Genomic DNA, 21,230 nt, shown 5'->3' with positions numbered 1-21,230 from the left:
CTCTCTCTCTATCTCACTCTCTCTCTCTCTCACTCTCTCTCTCTGGGATTTAACAAAAACAAATAACTTAAAACTAATTTTGGCAACAGGACCGTGCTGAGATTTTGACCCCTACACCCAATAGTAGAACTATGGAATACACAGAAAATTAAATAAATGACAACCGGTAAAAATTGGATGAATGGAACTTTTGGCTTTCAGATTTCCTGATTTGAATGCTACAATTTAATAGTAGTGTAACACCCAGGGACATGACTTAATTTGGACTAAATTGTGTTTGGTTTTCAGGAAAAAATAAAAACTTAGAGTATAGTTGGGACAAGGAGTAACAAAATATATAGAAAATATGACATTTGTGAAGGATTTAAATGTTATATTTCATCTTAAAATCTAGGGAGCGGGGGACAGGCAACAAACGTTTTTTCTTCTAGTGTTCAAAGTACTTTAAGTTCAACTTTTAAATTATATTAATTGAATATGCAACGATACACATGTTTAATGTGCACTTTGCTTAGTGAAACAGTATTTTTACAGTTTAAAGTTATTTTGGCGTGTATTTTTTTACCGTGTGCGATTCAGTTGAATGGCCCGTATAATATAAGTAATGTTTTACTTTATGCTGACTTACTGTGTATTAGTGTACACAATGTAGAATATTAGTGTTTTATGATTCGCTTGTCGGCAATGGCCGCCGGGCAGTGGGCGTGGCCAAGACCCGGAAGTGACATGGCGTCCTCCTTGTGCAGCTCCCTGTCGCCTGCCTCCGCTTCGTCTTAGCGCCTCGTCTCTCACCTTCTTCGCCGTCCCAGGCTTTGTGTGTCCTTCACCGGGTCGGCGTCCCTTGGAGCTCAGCATGGGCGCCGTCCACGCCAGGGTAAGACCGAGCAAACGTGTCCGTTAGTAAGTTTGACCTCTCGGCGTGTTGTGCTGCTAAGGAGAGGCCCCGAACTGTGCGTCTGTGCGTCCTCCGCGCCACAAAACACACTTTTTGATTATAATTCATAGTTTCATAACGAACTATCGTGTCCGACTGCTGCTGTCCGGTGGACAACATTCGTCTTTCCCTGGCGAAAGCCTCTCTGGTAGCTTGACGATCAATTTGGTGCATTTTTTTTCTTATCCATCACTTTAATTTTGTACTTATTTTACAATGTCACCTTGCGTACTCTTTTCCGTTTTTCTTCAGGAATTCCAGTGAAAACCGAAACAATATCTCCCATAGAAAATTACGTAATCCAGTTCAAGACACCCTAAAATGTTAACTTAAAGCAGGGGTGTCAAACTCATTTTTAGATCGGGGGCCAAACGGAGAAAAATCGACCTACATTGAGGGCTCATAAAATCCAAACTGGAGCAGTAATTAAAACTCTTTCATCAACTTTTAATCAGAAGGGTTCACTCTCTCTCCTGTGCTAATTTGCAGCCGACACGACAAACGCGCTCAGAGGGGATATTGTTTGAAAAAAGGTGACTGTTTTTACACAACTTTTGTTTTGAAGGGGGAATAGCAAACTTACTGTTGATTTTTGCTGGGGGTTGTCAGTGTATGAAATATAGGTCTAAGTGTTTTTGTTTCATGTCTCTACGACATTCCTACTGGGAGTTACAGGCAGTTTTGTCTGTGTTTTCTTCCTAGGGGGCGCTAGAGCGCAATTTTGAGTTTTGGGTTGTTTTTTTTATTAGATCGCAATTTTCGCCAGTCCTGATGTGTGTGTCCAATTTGGTGAGTTTTGAAGCATGTTAAGGGGGTCAAATTACAGCTCAAAGAGGCGGCGGTATAATAATAAAACGCTAGAAATACAATAGGGGTCGGTCCCTAACTATTGTGTCCGACTGCCTGCTGTCCGGTGGACAACATTCGTCTTTCCCTGGCGAAAGCCTCTTTGGTCACTTGACGATCAATTTGGTGCATTTTTTTCTTATTCATCACTTTCATTTTGTACTTATTTTACAATGTCACCTTGCGTACTCTTTTCCGTTTTTCTTCAGGAATTCCAGTGAAAACCGAAACAATATCTCCCATAGAAAATTACGTAATCCAGTTCAAGACACCCTAAAATGTTAACTTAAAGCAGGGGTGTCAAACTCATTTTTAGATCGGGGGCCAAACGGAGAAAAATCGACCTACATTGAGGGCTCATAAAATCCAAACTGGAGCAGTAATTAAAACTCTTTCATCAACTTTTAATCAGAAGGGTTCACTCTCTCTCCTGTGCTAATTTGCAGCCGACACGACAAACGCGCTCAGAGGAGATATTGTTTGAAAAAAGGTGACTGTTTTTACACAACTTTTGTTTTGAAGGGGGAATAGCAAACTTACTGTTGATATTTGCTGGGGGTTGTCAGTGTATGAAATATAGGTCTAAGTGTTTTTGTTTCATGTCTCTACGACATTCCTACTGGGAGTTACAGGCAGTTTTGTCTGTGTTTTCTTCCTAGGGGGCGCTAGAGCGCAATTTTGAGTTTTGGGTTGTTTTTTTTATTAGATCGCAATTTTCGCCAGTCCTGATGTGTGTGTCCAATTTGGTGAGTTTTGAAGCATGTTAAGGGGGTCAAATTACAGCTCAAAGAGGCGGCGGTATAATAATAAAACGCTAGAAATACAATAGGGGTCGGTCCCTAACTATTGTGTCCGACTGCCTGCTGTCCGGTGGACAACATTCGTCTTTCCCTGGCGAAAGCCTCTTTGGTCACTTGACGATCAATTTGGTGCATTTTTTTCTTATTCATCACTTTCATTTTGTACTTATTTTACAATGTCACCTTGCGTACTCTTTTCCGTTTTTCTTCAGGAATTCCAGTGAAAACCGAAACAATATCTCCCATAGAAAATTACGTAATCCAGTTCAAGACACCCTAAAATGTTAACTTAAAGCAGGGGTGTCAAACTCATTTTTAAGTCGGGGGCCAAATGGAGAAAAATCTACTCCCAAGTGAGCCGGACTGGTCAAATCACGGCACGATAACTTAAAAATAAAGAAAACTTCAGATTCAATTATCCATCCATCTTTTACCGCTTGTTCCGTTCAGGGTTGCGGGTGGTGCTGGAGCCTATCTCAGCTGCATTCGGGCGGAACTGAATGCTTTTTTCAAAAACACACACTTTTGATAATAATTCATAGTTTCATAACAAAATTAAAGCTGCAAGCAGCGATGGACGGGACCGACTTTGAGGCCTCATAAAATCCAAACTGGAGCAATAATTAAAACTCTTTCATCAACTTTTAATCAGAAGGGTTCAATCTCTCTCCTGTGCTAATTTGCAGCCGACACGACAAACGCGCTCAGAGGAGATACTGTTTGAAAAAAAGGTAACTGTTTTTACACAACTTTTGTTTTGAAGGGGGAATAGCACACTTACTGTTGATTTTTGCTGGGGGTTGTCAGTGTATGAAATATAGGTCTAAGTGTTTTTGTTTCATGTCTCTACGACATTCCTACTGGGAGTTACAGGCAGTTTGGTCTGTGTTTTCTTCTTAGGGGGCGCTAGAGCGCAATTTTGAGTTTTTTTTTTTTTTTTTTTTTAGATCGCAATTTTCGCCAGTCCTGATGTGTGTGTCCAATTTGGTGAGTTTTGAAGCATGTTAAGGGGGTCAAATTACAGCTCAAAGAGGCGGCGGTATAATAATAAAACGCTAGAAATACAATAGGGTCCTCTGTCCCAAAGGGACTCGGTCCCTAACTATTGTGTCCGACTGCCTGCTGTCCGGTGGACAACATTTGTCTTTCCCTGACGAAAGCCTCTCTGGTAGCGTGACGATCAATTTGGTGCATTTTTTTCTTCTCCATCATTTTCATTTTGTACCTATTTTACAATGTCACCTTGCGTAGTACAGCGTCTTTTCCGTTTTTCTTTAAGAATTCCACCAGTGAAAACCGAAACAATATCTCCCATAGAAAATTACGTTACAGTTCAAGACACCCTAAAATGTTAACTTAAAGCAGGGGTGTCAAACTCATTTTAAATCGGGGGGGGGGGCCACATGGAGAAAAATCTACTCCCAAGTGGGCCAGACTGGTCAAATCACGGCACGATAACTTAAAAACAAAGAAAACTTCAGATTCAATTCAATTCAATTTCCTTTACGTTAACTTGTGTGGTGTTCGGGTCTGTGGGACCTGTTTTCATTTTATAAAAAAAAAAAAAAAGATACAATCAATTCATTTTTTCAAACTTAGACTCATTTACTTTGGCTCATTTTCTGTGAAGAACATATATCAGAATACATATTTAATGACCATACACCCCCCCTACACATTTCTATTACATATAAAATGTCCGGGTCCACTGGACCCGGGGCTAATAGAAGTGTGGAAATTGATGTTCTGTGTACCACACACACACACACACACACACACACACTGGTTATTTGGAATGAGGACCAAGTTTTTGATCATCACTTGTGGGGACCACCCTTTCTACAGGTTGTGGAGGCATAAAAAAAAAAGGTAAAATGGCCACTGCCCAGTTAGCTCATACACGTCTTTAAATCTCTGGATTGATGAAGTAATGTGCTGATCATTCTTACTGGGGACCCTGGGGAAAAAGACTTAATATGGTTGATGGGGATCAAATTTAAATAATTTTGCATAATTCACACAAATTTGTAGTGACTACTGAGGACCATTTAAAATAAATAAATAAATAAATATTACATGATCCTCAGAATACAGCACTACAGCTGTCCTCTTATAGGAAGTTTCACCACTTAAATGTACCAGCTACAGCCCGATGAGGGGGCTGCTGTGCAAATGTCTCACTTTCAAACTAAAGTTAAAAAGTTAAAGTACCAATGATTGTCACACACACACTAGGTGTGGCGAAATTATTCTCTGCATTTAACCCATCACCCTTGATCACCCCCTGGGAGGTGAGGGGAGCAGTGGGCAGCAGCGGTGGCCGTGCCCGGGAATCATTTTTGGTGATTTAACCCCCAATTCCAACCCTTGATACTGAGTGCCAAGCAGGGAGGTAATGGGTCCCATTTTTATAGTCTTTGGTATGACTCGGCCGGGGTTTGAACCCACAACCTACCGATCTCAGGGCGGACACTCTAACCACTAGGCCACTGAGTAGTAAACTAACCAGTAAACATGTTTTATGGGCCAAAGCTTAAAAATCACTTGGGCATCTTCAGAATGGATCTGACTATCATTTAACAATATTTCCCTTTAGGGGACCTGTTTTTTTGTCCCCATACCGTCAGAGGTCCCCTAAAGGTGACTGTGTAAACAGAATGATGTCCCCATTAAGTAAGCATTGCCAGAACACACACACACATACATACACACAGACACATACATACACACACACACACACACACACACACACACACACACACACACACACACACACACACACACACACACACACAGCAGGCCTAGACAAGAGGAGGACAGAGTGTCGGTACACAGAACATCAGAGGGTCAAATGTGCGAGAAAATGAGAGCAGACAATGTTGACACACAATGTTGCAACCTTGTGTGGGAACCGCAGGTGCAGAAACACAAAAGAAGAATCCCTGTGGGATGCAGAAACTGGCAGAGAAATTTTCCGTGCAACGTTCATATTGTTACTCAGCCAGCGTTTGTGGGTCTGATGGACCCGTTGCATTTTGTGGCTTTTAATGCCTCACAATCAAACACTTTTTTGTTAAAATACTGAACAGCTGTTTACCTTATCCCAATAAACATCTGTTCAGTATTTTAACAAAAAAGTGTTTGATTGTGAGCCACTCAGCCACAAACGCTGGCTGAGTAACAACAATATATAGTATAATTCACTTCACTTCAACAATATGAACGTTGCACAAGGGTTAACCAGGTAACGACTCATTGAGATTAAAATCTCTTTTCCAAGAGCGACCTGACAAAGAGGGCGGCACAAACAAAGTTACAATAATAATTACAACAAGACAATACAACAGAACAACAGCAGTCATACCACAACAGGTCAAAAATAATTTAAAACGATTAAGTAATAATTCAATTTAAAAGCAAGTACATTTCCCAAGAGCACTGGTTTCTCGATCTTTTAAAATGGACTTCCACTCCACCAAACTGATAAATTCTGGTAGCCTCAGATCTTTCTGGATGTCATTTAATGACCAGGGAGTAGCATTACTGAATGCTTTCTTTCCAAGTTCTGTGTTGGCTCTAGGAACTAACATGTGGCATGGCGAAGTTGGTAGAGTGGCCGTGCCAGCAATCGGAGGGTTGCTGGTTACTGGGGTTCAATCCCCACCTTCTACCATCCTAGTCACGTCCGTTGTGTTCTTGGGCAAGACACTTCACCCCTTGCTCCTGATGGCTGCTGGTTAGCGCCTTGCATGGTAGCTCCCGCCATCAGTGTGTGAATGTGTGTGTGTGAATGGGTGAATGTGGAAATACTGTCAAAGCGCTTTGAGTACCTTGAAGGTAGAAAAGCGCTATACAAGTATAACCCATTTATTATTTATTATTTATGTGGAGGACATCCTGTGAGCGTAGGTTGTAATGACTGGAGTCTCTACACACAAAGGAACACACATAGGTGGGGACAAGTCCAAGAAGACATTTATATGTAAAAACTATCAATCGAAAAAGTCTTTGGGCAGTTAAAGATGGACAGTTTGCCTTTGCATACAGAGTACAGTGGTGGACAAGATTTCCACAACCAGTAATAAAACTTCAGACTGTTTTCTTTGTTTTGTAAAATAGAACAAAATGTAGAAATCATAATATTGTTGGGTTTTATTTTTTTACACTTACCGGTACATGTTGCGGTTAGTAGTATTCCATCTTTATTTGTCGTTTTTTTATATTTTCTGAATAAATTATGTGATAATGTTCATCAGTCAACTCATTGGTGTTAATTTTCAATCTATCAAGATAAAAAATATATATATATCCAAATGAAATTACAGTATGTTATTTATGTAGTTTGATCATTTTCCTCAACTGATGCACTAACATCATGTGTTTTATTTTGTACATTTGAAGCAAATAATTAATATTGCAACATCCAGTGGACACATTTAGAACAGCTGTTTCTTTCATTCAAAAGTGTCAGGTTAATTTTTGTTTTCATATAAAAAAGCACACAGACTGAAACGCCAACATGTGTTTCATGGTACTAAAACTGAGACAGTGTATGAAAACTGAGACATATTTTTGTTGAAAATACTTGCCAAAAAACGGTACCACTGTAGTGTGAGTACAACTTGGTAATAAAACATGAAATATTATACACCATTATAACCGACTATAGCAATAATACCCTGAACAACAAGAAGGTGCATATGAGCTGGCAGTTACGATGCGTCTGCTGTACAAAGTGGCATACTTTTTTCATTCACAGATAGTCCCATTATAATGTGAATATGTAAGAAATGCTTAAAGTGTAAGAAAATAGTGAAACGTGAGAAAATGTAAACAGAGAAACCTGAGAAGAACTATTTTCTGCAGGTTTAGTGCCAGGAAGTTACGGTTGTGCTCTAAAGGGTGAGCGCAGCTAAGGTGGTGGGGACGAGCGCCTTGCATCATTTACAGACCACATTGGTCTGACTGCGGTCCATTTTTAGAAAAAGAAAATTGCCATTCTGTCGAGGCGACTTTTCTTGTTTTATCCACAATTTCTTCATTTTTACTTTCTATTGTCACACTGTGCGAAGAATCCACCGCGAGACAACACGATGGCGCAACCAAAAGATAGTTGATACTGTTGCCTGATTGGCTCTTAGCGTATCACTCCCACTGATCAGTGATCACTTCCTGCGTTGCTCGGTTACCAGAGAGAGTGCCTTCGCAACTTCTGGTTTCTTCCGACAAAGAAGAGGAAAAAATTATTGGACATTTTATTGAATGCATTCTTTATTGATATAGATGTCGTATCTATTGCGATATAAATTGATAGTTGTATCGCCAAGTTCTAATTACTATTATTAGTTATAATTATTAAGATAATTTACAAGCGGTAGAAAATGGATGGATGAAGATAATTTGAGCATGAGCTTTGTGTATGTACTTTTACTGCCATACAGTGTCTACTTTTAAGTGTGTGTGTTATAAAATAAGTAAAACATCAACACAGTAGTTGTAGGTTTTGTTGAAATCATGTGCTTTTTGAGATTAAGGTTTCAAGGAACACTTAATTCAATATTGAAAGTAAATAAGCAACTTTTGTGTTTTACTTTCTGAAAAACTGCTGCCAATTCAGGCGTTTTAGGCCGTAACAATAACAAAAATCCTGTGCTTATGCGTAAGGGTGACGAGTAGTACCGTATTTTTCGGAGTATAAGTCGCTCCGGAGTATAAGTCGCACCGTCCGAAAATGCATAATAAAGAAGGAAAAAAACAAATATAAGTCGCACTGGAGTATAAGTCGTATTTTTTGTGGAAATTTATTTGATAAACCCCAACACCAAGAATAGACATTTGAAAGGCAATTTAGAATAAATAAATAATAGTGAACAAGCTGAATAAGTGTACGTTATGACGCATAAATAACCAACTGAGAACGTGCCTGGTATGTTAACGTAACATATTATGGTAAGAGTCATTCAAATAACTATAACATATAGAACATGCTATACGTTTACCAAACAATCTGTCACTCCTAATCGCTAAATCCCATGAAATCTTATACATCTAGTCTCTTACGTGAATGAGCTAAATAATATTATTTGATATTTTACGGTAATGTGTTAATAATTTCACACATAAGTCGCTCCTGAGTATAAGTCGCACCCCCGGCCAAAGTATGAAAAAAACTGCGACTTATAGTCCGAAAAATACGGTACTAAATCTATTTGTGGCGGGACGCTACAACGGTGGATAGTGCATGTACTGTAAATGGTGACCTCAGGCAGTAGTGTGAAAAATTAAGTATTTAGGGAATCCGACTGTTTTAGTGCAAGTAAATGTGTTGACAGTCCAATTTGACAATGTGTATTATTGTGCTTATAGTTAGCAGTGGTGCTCAACTGTACTATATCGTGTTTCTCAGATTTGGCTGTAATAATGTTTGCAAAAAAGACCACTAAAGTAACAAGGGAAAAAAGTAACAAAATGAAAACTCCTTTTCATCAGAGCCTGGACCCTCTGCCCATGCACGGGCCTGAGCTGGGAGTCCATGCCGACGACATTGAGCCTCCGGAAGTGGAGCAGGAGCCCAAGCAGGAAATCCTGGAAAACAAGAACGTAAGATCCGTGTTGTGTGCCACCAAGTAATACCCGCGGCAGTCATTGAGATCTACTCTTCTGCGTCCAAAGGTGGTGGTCCAGCGAGTGCACATAGACGGGCTCGGGAGGACCAAGGAGGACCTGTTGTCCTATGAGATCGCCGATGTGTTCCGTGCCAGGAATCTGGTTGATGTATGATCACTCGGTCGAGGCTGGCGCACCAGTTTTGTAGTCTTGACCTCTCCTCACTGTGTCGTTCCAGGTGATGAAAAGGTCGCACGATGCCAGACAGAAGCTGCTGCGTCTCGGAATATTCAGGAAAGTGGAGGTTGTTATCGACACCTCGAGAGGTACTAAACCATAATAATTTAGAATCCCTTGTCACTTAGGGCGCACTACATGGATTTTGGGTCAGTCCCCACCCTCCCTCATGGCCCGCATTCACACTGAACTGAATTACCTGTGAGAGGCGGGATCGCATTAATTACTTAATTACTACAGAGTACAGACTCACATTAAATCAAACGGTACTTAATTTCGATACCTTTGTTGCACGAGACATCACGTCCGGTTGCAGACTCATACTACTCATACTCAGTGGCCTAGTGGTTAGAGTGTCCGCCCTGAGATCGGTAGGTTGTGAGTTCAAACCCCGGCCGAGTCATACCAAAGACTATAAAAATGGGACCCATTACCTCCCTGCTTGGCACTCAGTATCAAGGGTTGGAACTGGGGGTTAAATCACCAAAAATGATTCCCGGGCACGGCCACCGCTGCTGCCCACTGCTCCCCTCTCCTCCCAGGGGGTGATCAAGGGTGATGGGTCAAATGCAGAGAATAATTTCGCCACACCTAGTGTGTGTGTGTGACTATCATTGGTACTTTAACTTTAACTTTTTGACTTTTATATTCGGGGTAGATTGCCTCTCTGTAAAGTTGCAATTTTAGATACCAATAAAGCAAGCTTCCCTGATAGAAAGCACTCCAAAGTAAGGCTCCATTTCTTATTTACATTGAATATGCCTTATATATGCTAGTGATTAGCATTAGCGACTTTACATGGCGATTTCAATGAAGACTACAACTAAGATGCGTGTTACAATCAAACAGCTTGTGTGTAACAAGTTCAACATTTACAGTATTAACACTTTGTAGGACTCGACAAAAAGACAAGACTGGCACATTCAACTTAGTGGCAAAAACTACTTCCTGACTACGACAACACACCTAGGACAAACTGACACGAATGAATACTTGCAAAATATACTCAAAAGTGTAAGAAATCAAGATATAACAACTGGACAGCACAGTTATTATTGTAAAGCTCACTGTTTAAAGTTAAACAAAAAAAAAATATTTTTATTATAAAACAAATAAACATTTATTACCAGTTGACCACACACTTAAGTACCAGAAAGTGTTAACTTTGAGTAGGTCTGCAGGATTTTGAGGAAAAAACCTGATTACAAAGAACTGCGATAGCAATTCGATTTGCGATTTTTAGATTTTCATTATACAGTAGGGAAGAGATTAATATGGCCCCATTCCTGGTTGGGTCTCACGTGAGAGGAAGGGGGGAATTATTTTGTAATACAGTCTGCTGAAAATGATGGAAAGCGCCACTCTACATAGCAACTGAGGTCAAAGTTGGAATCGGCACAAAACGCGTTTTTCAGATATTCAACACTCTACTGATATGTGGCGGCTTATGCGTGTGGTAGACGCCCCCAATTTGTCATGTTTCATGTGTCAGGTAAACCGTGACAAATGGGGCTATTTGAATCCAGTTTCTACTATATCCATATATTAAATTTATCAATGCATTGACTGCAACGGCTATGGGACACACACTCTTGCGGTTTCCTGTAAACACTTTTCAATTAGCGTCAGGCCAAGAACGCCAGCCTTGACAATTCCAAATCCAAGACGTAGGAGAGAATTTTTTGTAAAAATTCGGCCTCCTGTGGTTAAGTTATTGCATTAAAAGAACCTTGATGACGATTTGTGCAGCCTTACCATTCAGTACCGGTATCGATTACCGATACCGGTAATTGAAAGCCACCCCTCCCTAAATTACCCTTGTGTGATTGCACTCATATCTTCTTATTTATGCTCCTAAGGTGAGGATGCTCTTCCCAACGGTCTGGACGTGACCTTTGAAGTGGTGGAGCTGCGGCGGCTGACAGGCAGTTACAACACCATGGTTGGAAACAATGAAGGAAGCATGGTGAGTTTTCTGCCACAGTGGAAGTCAGCGTCACGGAAGCCAGCTCTCCAATCAGCTAAACAGACTCAATAACTCCACTGTGATGTTTTGGTGAATTTACCTAGGAATTTGTGAAACTGAAACGATGTAAAAAGAGTGTCATTGTAAGTTAATAAGACTAACACAGACCCTTGTAAATATGTTAGCACATTAGTGAATGCTAACAACAAGTGTTATTACATTACAATAGCATGTACAAATAAATAGGCATGAAAACACTCCAATATACATCACACATGGGACAGTTTAGTAAGTAAGAATTGTTTTAGTAAAATTGTGAAACTTACATACGTTGCCTGGAGTGATAAATGAAGAATACATACATGTAGAAACGGTATAGATGGCTAGAAGACGGAACCACACTTCTACTTCTGGTTCAAAGCACTAAATGGAAGGACACTGTAGCACCTGCAGTGAGCGAACTCGTCCAAAAGATGGTGCCATAGCCCAATCAATTACCCACCTTTTCAGTTTCTTTGCTTTTTTTTTACTAAACTAATTGCATTATGGCTGCCAGCAAAGAACAATCCGTAATTAGAGCGTTTAAAGTGTAGGGAAAAAGTACCAGCTAATAGTCCGGAATTTACAGTACTAACCAAATATACTACATAAGATCCAACATAAAATTATGTTGTGCTAAAATTAATAAACTAAATTAATAATGAATGTTTTGTAACTAAACTGTCAATAAAACTCAAGTACAATTGAAAATACAGTTTCACCACTTTAGTCATAATTTTTGCGCTTAAGAAACTTCTCTATGACCTGCTTGGCACTCAGCAGGTTGGAATTGGGGGTTAAATCACCAAAAATGATTTCCGGGCGCGGCACCGCTGCTGCCCACTGCTCCCCTCACCTCCCAGGGGGTGAACAAGAGGATGGGTCAAATGCAGAGGACAAATTTCACCACACCTAGTGTGTGTGTGACAATCATTGGTACTTTAACTTTGGCTCCTGTTTGTTTGCGATTGTCACTACTGCTACAAGTGGAGGAAAAGTGTATTACAACTGGGTATTTTTTGCGGCCCTCTAGGGGTCGCTCACGTTCCAACAGAAGGTTAAGAAACACTTTATTAGATGTTCATGTCTTCTAGTGTAGACTCCTTCCTCATGTGTGGATGGTGTCTGGTTGCCTTTTAGGTTCTTGGCATGAAGTTGCCTAATGTGTTCGGCCGTGCCGAGAAGCTGACCTTTCAGTTCTCCTACGGCACCAAAGAGACTTCCTACGGACTCTCCTTCTTCAAACCTCAACCGGGAAACTTCGAACGCAAGTAAGCTTTGGAGCCGAGGAGATGATGAATGTTTTCTGCCGGAAGTCGGGTTTTTTCATGTCTTTGTTATCCATCCTCCAGCATCTCCCTCAACGCATACAAAGTAACCGGCCAGTTTCCATGGAGTTCTCTGAGAGAAACGGATCGGGGCGTGTCTGCCGAGCTAAACGTAAGTTTCTGGAAGACTTCTCTTTTTTAAGGCCGGAGTCATTAACGCATTAAGTCGTGTGTCTGCCGCTCAGTTCCCCGTGTGGAAGACCAACCAGACGCTGAAGTGGGAAGGAGTGTGGAGAGATTTGGGATGTCTGGCTCGCACCGCCTCCTTTGCCGTCCGGGAGGAGAGTGGACATTCCCTCAAATCATCACTTGCGGTATTTGGCTTTTATTATAAATCATCCAGATTTTCATGTAACCACAAATGCGTGGTTGTAAATGGCTGGTTCAGTCGAGTACCCCCTGACCAGAGAAAAACATTTTAAATCCAAAACTTTTGCTGTAGCATCACAATCTGAATAATGACTGTCTGATACAATGTTCATCTGTACTGTTCTTGTTTGAGACATATGGAAATTAAAATACATTACAAACAATACTTACTTAAAGGGGAACTGCACTTTTTTTGGAATTTTGCCTATCGTTTGCAATCATTATGAGAGACAAGAAGACAAAAGTTTTTGTTTTTTTCATTTTCTAACATATAAAAATCATCTCGTTCGAGGTGGTTAGCAATACAGCTAATGGGAGCAATCAATTCTACCTATAAATCACTTAGAAAATGCATTCAAAAACCGTCAATACTTCATTTATGCTCCGCAAGCCGTATTAGACTTAGACTTAGACAAACTTTAATGATCCACAAGGGAAATTCTTCAACACAGTAGCTCAGTTACAATGATGGAAAGTGTAAGGATGGCAAGAACAATGCAGGTATAAATAGACTAAATATAGCGATATAAAATATAACATAACATATATACGAATATATACATAATATATGTACAGTATATTATATATATTATGTCCATATCATATATACAATATGTAACAATTACCATGTATAAGAACAAAGCTGTAGTGACATTGTTACTATAAGAGCAAACACTGAGGAACTATTTTTCTAGCGTACTAACATATCGGCATGCTTTGGTATTAGCTGTAAAAGCTAATTTCAGCAAGAGATTAGTGAGCTTCTACGTCAGCACGAAACACGTTTAAGTTTGTAATGCACATCACTGCGGTAGGACACCAATCTGTACTGAGTGAAGAACATGAACAATCATATTACAGTATCTGTAAGGTATTAGTCCACATTTCATGTTTTGTTTTTGCACAGCTAGCCAGGCAGCGTAAGTACTGTAGTTGTAATAACTCGCATGACGTGCTGTGTTAATCATTGTCGTTATTAAAATGATTCACTCGATGGACAGTTGTTTGTCTGTTCCAGCTGGCCGTGGACGTTTCCTGTTGATGTTGGATAAGCAATCCATTTATGTCGAAATAGCATGTCTCCGACTTCCATATTTATAGCATCAAAATTGCTTTTATCCTCCTCTCTCGGCCTCCGTCTGCTCCAACGTCTCACTCTTCCTTTGTGTTCGCTTCTATAAGGAGCAGTATATCTAGCTTCAAAAGTGTAAGGCTGTGAATAATAATTTGCCCAAAAATAGTCGTCTTTGTTGTCTGTTACCAAGTCTGACATGATTCGAACACACTGGTGTTGCCAGAAGTCGGAAGTGCGCTGCTATGAAAACAGAAATCAATGCGCAGAATAAATAATTCCCGGAAATGATTAAAATGATAAAAATACGGTAAATATTGAACATATTACATAATGTTATGAACGTGTCTGTTTCTACATTATATACAGGTAAAAGCCAGTAAATTAGAATATTTTGAAAAACTTGATTTATTTCAGTAATTGCATTCAAAAGGTGTAACTTGTACATTATATTTATTCATTGCACACAGACTGATGCATTCAAATGTTTATTTCATTTAATTTTGATGATTTGAAGTGGCAACAAATGAAAATCCCAAATTCCGTGTGTCACAAAATTAGAATATTACTTAAGGCTAATACAAAAAAGGGATTTTTAGAAATGTTGGCCAACTGAAAAGTATGAAAATGAAAAATATGAGCATGTACAATACTCAATACTTGGTTGGAGCTCCTTTTGCCTCAATTACTGCGTTAATGCGGCGTGGCATGGAGTCGATGAGTTTCTGGCACTGCTCAGGTGTTATGAGAGCCCAGGTTGCTCTGATAGTGGCCTTCAACTCTTCTGCGTTTTTGGGTCTGGCATTCTGCATCTTCCTTTTCACAATACCCCACAGATTTTCTATGGGGCTAAGGTCAGGGGAGTTGGCGGGCCAATTTAGAACAGAAATACCATGGTCCGTAAACCAGGCACGGGTAGATTTTGCGCTGTGTGCAGGCGCCAAGTCCTGTTGGAACTTGAAATCTCCATCTCCATAGAGCAGGTCAGCAGCAGGAAGCATGAAGTGCTCTAAAACTTGCTGGTAGACGGCTGCGTTGACCCTGGATCTCAGGAAACAGAGTGGACCGACACCAGCAGATGACATGGCACCCCAAACCATCACTGATGGTGGAAACTTTACACTAGACTTCAGGCAACGTGGATCCTGTGCCTCTCCTGTCTTCCTCCAGACTCTGGGACCTCGATTTCCAAAGGAAATGCAAAATTTGCATGGTTGGGTGATGGTTTGGGGTGCCATGTCATCTGCTGGTGTCGGTCCACTCTGTTTCCTGAGATCCAGGGTCAACGCAGCCGTCTACCAGCAAGTTTTAGAGCACTTCATGCTTCCTGCTGCTGACCTGCTCTATGGAGATGGAGATTTCAAGTTCCAACAGGACTTGGCGCCTGCACACAGCGCAAAATCTACCCGTGCCTGGTTTACGGACCATGGTATTTCTGTTCTAAATTGGCCCGCCAACTCCCCTGACCTTAGCCCCATAGACAATCTGTGGGGTATTGTGAAAAGGAAGATGCAGAATGCCAGACCCAAAAACGCAGAAGAGTTGAAGGCCACTATCAGAGCAACCTGGGCTCTCATAACACCTGAGCAGTGCCAGAAACTCATCGACTCCATGCCACGCCGCATTAACGCAGTAATTGAGGCAAAAGGAGCTCCAACCAAGTATTGAGTATTGTACATGCTCATATTTTTCATTTTCATACTTTTCAGTTGGCCAACATTTCTAAAAATCCCTTTTTTGTATTAGCCTTAAGTAATATTCTAATTTTGTGACACACGGAATTTTGGATTTTCATTTGTTGCCACTTCAAATCATCAAAATTAAATGAAATAAACATTTGAATGCATCAGTCTGTGTGCAATGAATAAATATAATGTACAAGTTACACCTTTTGAATGCAATTACTGAAATAAATCAAGTTTTTCAAAATATTCTAATTTACTGGCTTTTACCTGTATATACTTGCAGTGTGTATATAAAACGTTATTGGAGGGTTTTGAAGTTGCTTAAGAGGGCTTTGACGGTTACAATGATGACTCCCTTTAGCCGTTAGACCTGTGTTCTTGTTTCTCATAATGATTATGAACGATAGGCAAAATTCCAAAAAAGTGCAGTTCCCTTTTAATAAATATATTTACTAATTACAGCTTAATTTACAGTATGACGTTCCAAATTTCAGCCTGTTCTCCGCCACAAATAAATGAATATATTTGAAGCATTGGGCAGGATATCAAACATACAGATTATTTAGAGCTATCAAACGATTAAAATATTTAATTGTGATTAATCACATTGTCTGCAGTAGGGACGTAAAGGGAAACAGAATTTATGATACCTGCTGTAAAGCTCCCGACGGTTGATATTACGATTTTACCGTAGATTAAAATTATGGTAAAACCGTAATTGATAATTGCACTTTAATGAACTCATGGATGGACAGGGGCCAGCTCGCTAGCCTAAATCAGTGGTCCCCAACCACCGGGCCACGGCCCGGTACCGGTCCGTGGATCGATTGATACTGTGCCGCACAAGAAATTGAAAAAAAATAAAAATAAAAATAATTATTTTTTATTTTTTATTTTTATTAAATCAACATAAAAAACACAAGATACACTTACAATTAGTGCACCAACCCAAAACACCTTCCTCCCCCATTTACACTCATTCACACTCATTCGCACAAAAGGGTTGTTTATTTCTGTTATTAATATTTCTGGTTCCTACATTATATATCAATATAGATCAATACAGTCTGCATGGATACAGTCCGTAAGCAGATATTGATTGTATTTCTTTATGACAAAAAAAATAAAATACCAAACACCCCCCCAGTCCGTGGGACAAATTTTCAAGCGTTGACCGGTCCGCAGCTACAAAAAGGTTGGGGACCACCGGCCTAAATGCTAACATGAAAATAAGAGGCATTAACGTCTTCCCCCATTAAGAGATGAAATACCCCAATCCAAACGTATTGGAGCATGACAGTATTGCGACACATGACGCACGTACGCTAATCGCATTTCCAAAAAAATTGTGCCGTTAAAAGAAATTATCATTATTGTCCCAATAAGTTTGACAGCCGTAATATTTGTCAAAAATGTTCAAGTCCACCTATTTAAAGAGCATTGTTGTAAACAACCAAACCATAACCATTCGGAAAGGTTTATTATGATTCAGCCCAAACTGAATAAACAATCGTAGTTTCAGAGAAAAAAGAAAATAAATAAGGTAAACATTCTGCACAAGACTTTTAGCAGCTAGTAAAAAGCTACTTAAACTGACTCGAGCTGTCTTCGTTTGTCCAGCACGCCATGGTCATCGACACCAGAAACTCCTCCATCCTGCCCAGGAGAGGCGGCCTGTTGAAGATCCATCAGGTTGCTTGTCATCAAATGACACAGATGTTTCTGCAGCAAGGACGCGCGACCCAACTTGGTGCATGTGTTGTGTTCAGGAGCTCGCTGGCTACACCGGTGGAGACGCCAGCTTCCTGAAGGAGGACTTTGAGATCCAGCTCAACAAAACCCTCTTCTGGGACTCTGTGAGATGCTTTCTATTAGAACCGAACATTCATATTTGTGTCTGAAGCTTTTTAAAATGGACACAAAGACATGTCTTACTTCTTGGCTCTTCTGCTTAGGTTTTGTCTGCCTCCTTGTGGGGCGGTCTGCTCTTGCCCTTTGGTGACAAGCGCACAAGCATAGCAGACAGGTAAGTCCTCCTTTAAAAAAAAAAATGTAAATAAAAAAAACGTAGTACAGGGATGACTAAACTTTTACGCCGAGGGCCAGATACGGAAAACTTATTGGCTGCAGGACCACAAAGTTCTAAAAAGCTGTTAAATGCACCACTTACAAAACCTTACGGCACACAGTTCTCTTGTTTGTCGTTCTCTTTTGCAAAGTAGAATTTATTTTTTTTCAATAGCGGGGCATGAAAAAAAACTTGTTTACGACATTCTAAATTCAGTTTTTACCAACATTAGAGCAATGCAGACATGAAATACCACCCATATGGACACATTTACACTCATTTTACCCCATATAGTTGATAAAATAAGAGGAAATACGATATACTGTACAGTAATAGGACTCATTGGAATCACTTATTACAATTGGTATTTAAACAGTCCTCTTCATCATGCTGTTCATATTTGGACATCATGAGATCAGCGCCTAACAAGCACCTCATTGTTGCCGCTCTTCAAACAGGATGTTCTCAGAGGGAAGTGGCCACTGAACTTAGAGCTAGGGCTACACGATTTTTCTCTCCAAAATTGCGAGTCGATTTGCGATTTTTATATTTTTTATACTTCCATCCATCCATTTTCTACCGCTTGTCCCTTTCGGGGTCGCTGGAGCCTATCTCAGCTGCATTCGGGCGGTAGGCGGTTATAAATGCATAAAACTGCAACAATAACGAGTGAAGGAAGACATGTTACTTTTAGACTGTCAATCAATATATTCTTGTCTCAAGGTGGCACACATTAGAACAATATGCAATATTTTACTTTGAGAAAAGTTGACTTTATGCAGACAAAGAGCTTTCGTCTACATCAAAGGTTTGTCAAACTAATTTTAGCTCAGGGGCCGCATAATCATCAATCAATCAATGTTTATTTATATAGCCCTAAATCACAAGTGTCTCAAAGGGCTGCACAAGCCACAACGACAATAAAAATCACGGCTCCACTGTATTCTGTAATTTGTTAGTGCGGTATCTTGTTCAGCTCTTTCTAATGTGAACCTAATACTCCTTGTATAATATTTTCATATTTCATTTATGTATCCTGTGCGTGCCAGGAAAAAAAAAAGCTTTGGTCCTCAAATGGTGTGCACTTTGGACACCCTTTCCCTAACACATCTGTTATAAACCCTGCAGGTTCTACCTGGGCGGCCCTACCAGTATTCGTGGTTTCAGCATGTACAGCATGGGACCGCAGAGTGAAGGTGAGATGTCAACTTGCACCTGCAGCCTCAATGTTTTATTTTTATTTTTTTATTATTGATTTTGTAACACGGAATGTGCTGGTTTTACTGGTATGACAGGCGATTACCTTGGAGGGGAAGCCTACTGGGCAGGAGGCCTTCACCTCTACACTCCTCTGCCTTTCCGGCCTGGCAAAGGGGGCTTTGGCGACCTTTTCCGAACGCACTTCTTTCTCAACGCCGGAAACCTTTGTAACCTCAACTATGGTGAGCGGGAATAGAACCTCTGAAGTTTGATGTCCCAAAGGTTGGGTTGACAGGAACGTGTAAAATGTTGACCCAGGGACAAATTATTTAATTAGCAAAGGACTTGTTTGGTTGATCGATGGCCTTGTTGTTTTCTTCTGGAAGCAATATTAAGTAGCTTGGTCATTCTAACGCACAGGGGAGGGTCCGCAAGCACATTTGAAGAAACTGGCAGAGTGCATCCGCTGGTCATATGGACTTGGCATCGTGTTACGTTTGGGGAACATTGCCCGACTGGAGCTGAATTACTGCATTCCCATGGGAGTCCAGAGTGGAGACAGGTAAAGATGTTCACTCAGGCCACCTTGAAGTCCGCTACTGGTACAGGAATGTGTTTTCTGTAAATGTCTTCATTTGGCGCTCATTCATCATTCTTTCAGGATATGTGATGGGGTCCAGTTTGGAGCAGGAATCCGGTTCCTCTGAAGCCACGGGAGCGCCACAGCACTAGACGTTGTTGTTGTTGAAAGGACGATTGCTTGTAGTGGATGTGTGTTGCATCTTATCACTTCAATAAACCGTGTTTGCACTGAAGTTGTACTGCAATGTTTATTTTGTCCTCCTCTCCATTGCTAACTTTGATGCCTGTTCCTCAGCAATGACAAATTACGAGAGATGTGACATTCGCGAACAAATCGAGTCTTTTGAACGGCTCTTTTAAGTGAACAATGACAACCGATCCCCAGTTGCGAGCTGTTTGTTTGGGAGACGTTTTTTCATGTACACGCTACTAGAAAATTAGTCATACTCAACAGAAACTAAGCAGCATTTGGATTCACTTAAAATAAAATAAAATAAATATATATATATACACATTTATTATTTTTTAAATTGTATTAATTTTTTTATTTTATCTATTTTTATTTGGATACCCTTTTGGGGTTGTGGTTTATTGTTCTGATATGTAATAGTTCAAGCTTACACACACCAAGTAGGGTAGTGTTATGTATTTGTTTTTCTAGTTTTGAATATGATTTTTGATATCCATTAATGCATTTTATTCCTAATTGTGTATTTTTTTTCATCCATCTTCTTCCGCGTATCCGAGGCCGGGTCGCGAGGGCAGCAGCCTAAGCAGGGAAGCCCAGACTTTCCTCTCCCCAGCCACTTCGTCCAGCTCTTCCCGGGGGATCCCGAAGCGTTCCCAGGCCAGCCGGGAGACATAGTCTTCCCAATGTGTCCTGGGTCTTCCCCGTGGCCTCCTACCGGTCGGACGTGCCCTAAACACCTCCGTAGGGAGGCGTTCCGGTGGCATCCTGACCAGATACCCGAACCACCTCATCTGGCTCCTCTCGATGTGGAGGAGCAGCGGCTTTACTTTGAGATCCCCCCCGGATGGCAGAGCTTCTCACCCTATCTCTAAGGGCGGAGGAAACTCATTTCGGCCGCTTGTACCTGTGATCTTTTCCTTTCGGTCATAACCCAACGCTCATGATGCCTGTTCCTCAGCAATGACAAATTACGAGAGATGTGACATTCGTGAACGAATCGGGTGAGGGAAAATTCAAACCAGTGATGCCACTTTCAAAGCATTGATATATGGCAGCGCCTTTTGAAATGTTTACAATGAAAACCACAAAAATAAAATTAGAGCCACTATTTCAGGATAAATCCCACTCATCGAGTAAAATTTGTGTGAATTAAAATTATTCAGATGATGTATGTATCCATACCACATACTTGCCAACCTTGAGACCTCCCATTTCGGGAGGTGGTCGGGGGTGGGGTGGGGGCGTGGTTAAGAGGGGAGGAGTATATTTACAGCTAGAATTCACCAAGTCAAGTATTTCATATACAGT

The 21,230-nt window shown here is 40.6% G+C and overlaps 1 protein-coding gene across 2 annotated transcripts; it reads left to right on the top strand.

Annotated features, from left to right (window-relative positions):
• The first annotated feature begins 706 nt into the window (after window positions 1-706).
• samm50 (SAMM50 sorting and assembly machinery component) lies at window positions 707-19,965 on the top strand. 2 transcript variants are annotated; one of them, XM_061924823.1, is made up of 15 exons: window positions 707-874; window positions 9,070-9,180; window positions 9,253-9,354; window positions 9,425-9,512; window positions 11,283-11,389; window positions 12,569-12,699; window positions 12,781-12,868; window positions 12,942-13,070; window positions 17,503-17,574; window positions 17,652-17,738; window positions 17,838-17,908; window positions 19,079-19,146; window positions 19,246-19,392; window positions 19,571-19,712; window positions 19,812-19,965. In XM_061924823.1, the coding sequence occupies exons 1-15, from the start codon at window positions 854-856 to the stop codon at window positions 19,855-19,857; spliced, it is 1,410 nt and encodes a 469-aa protein (XP_061780807.1). In that variant the 5' UTR covers window positions 707-853; the 3' UTR covers window positions 19,858-19,965. The 2 variants fall into 2 exon arrangements, with proteins under 2 accessions (XP_061780807.1, XP_072767986.1); XM_072911885.1 differs by having other exon boundaries at window positions 19,079-19,148; window positions 19,239-19,392.
• Window positions 19,966-21,230: the final 1,265 nt, after the last annotated feature.

The sequence above is a fragment of the Nerophis lumbriciformis genome, linkage group LG29 (genome assembly GCF_033978685.3).
Source record: "Nerophis lumbriciformis linkage group LG29, RoL_Nlum_v2.1, whole genome shotgun sequence".
In the NCBI taxonomy this organism is placed as follows: domain Eukaryota; kingdom Metazoa; phylum Chordata; class Actinopteri; order Syngnathiformes; family Syngnathidae; genus Nerophis; species Nerophis lumbriciformis.
The sequence above is the reverse complement of the archived record's forward strand: the minus strand, read 5'-3'. Positions and strand labels throughout refer to the sequence as shown.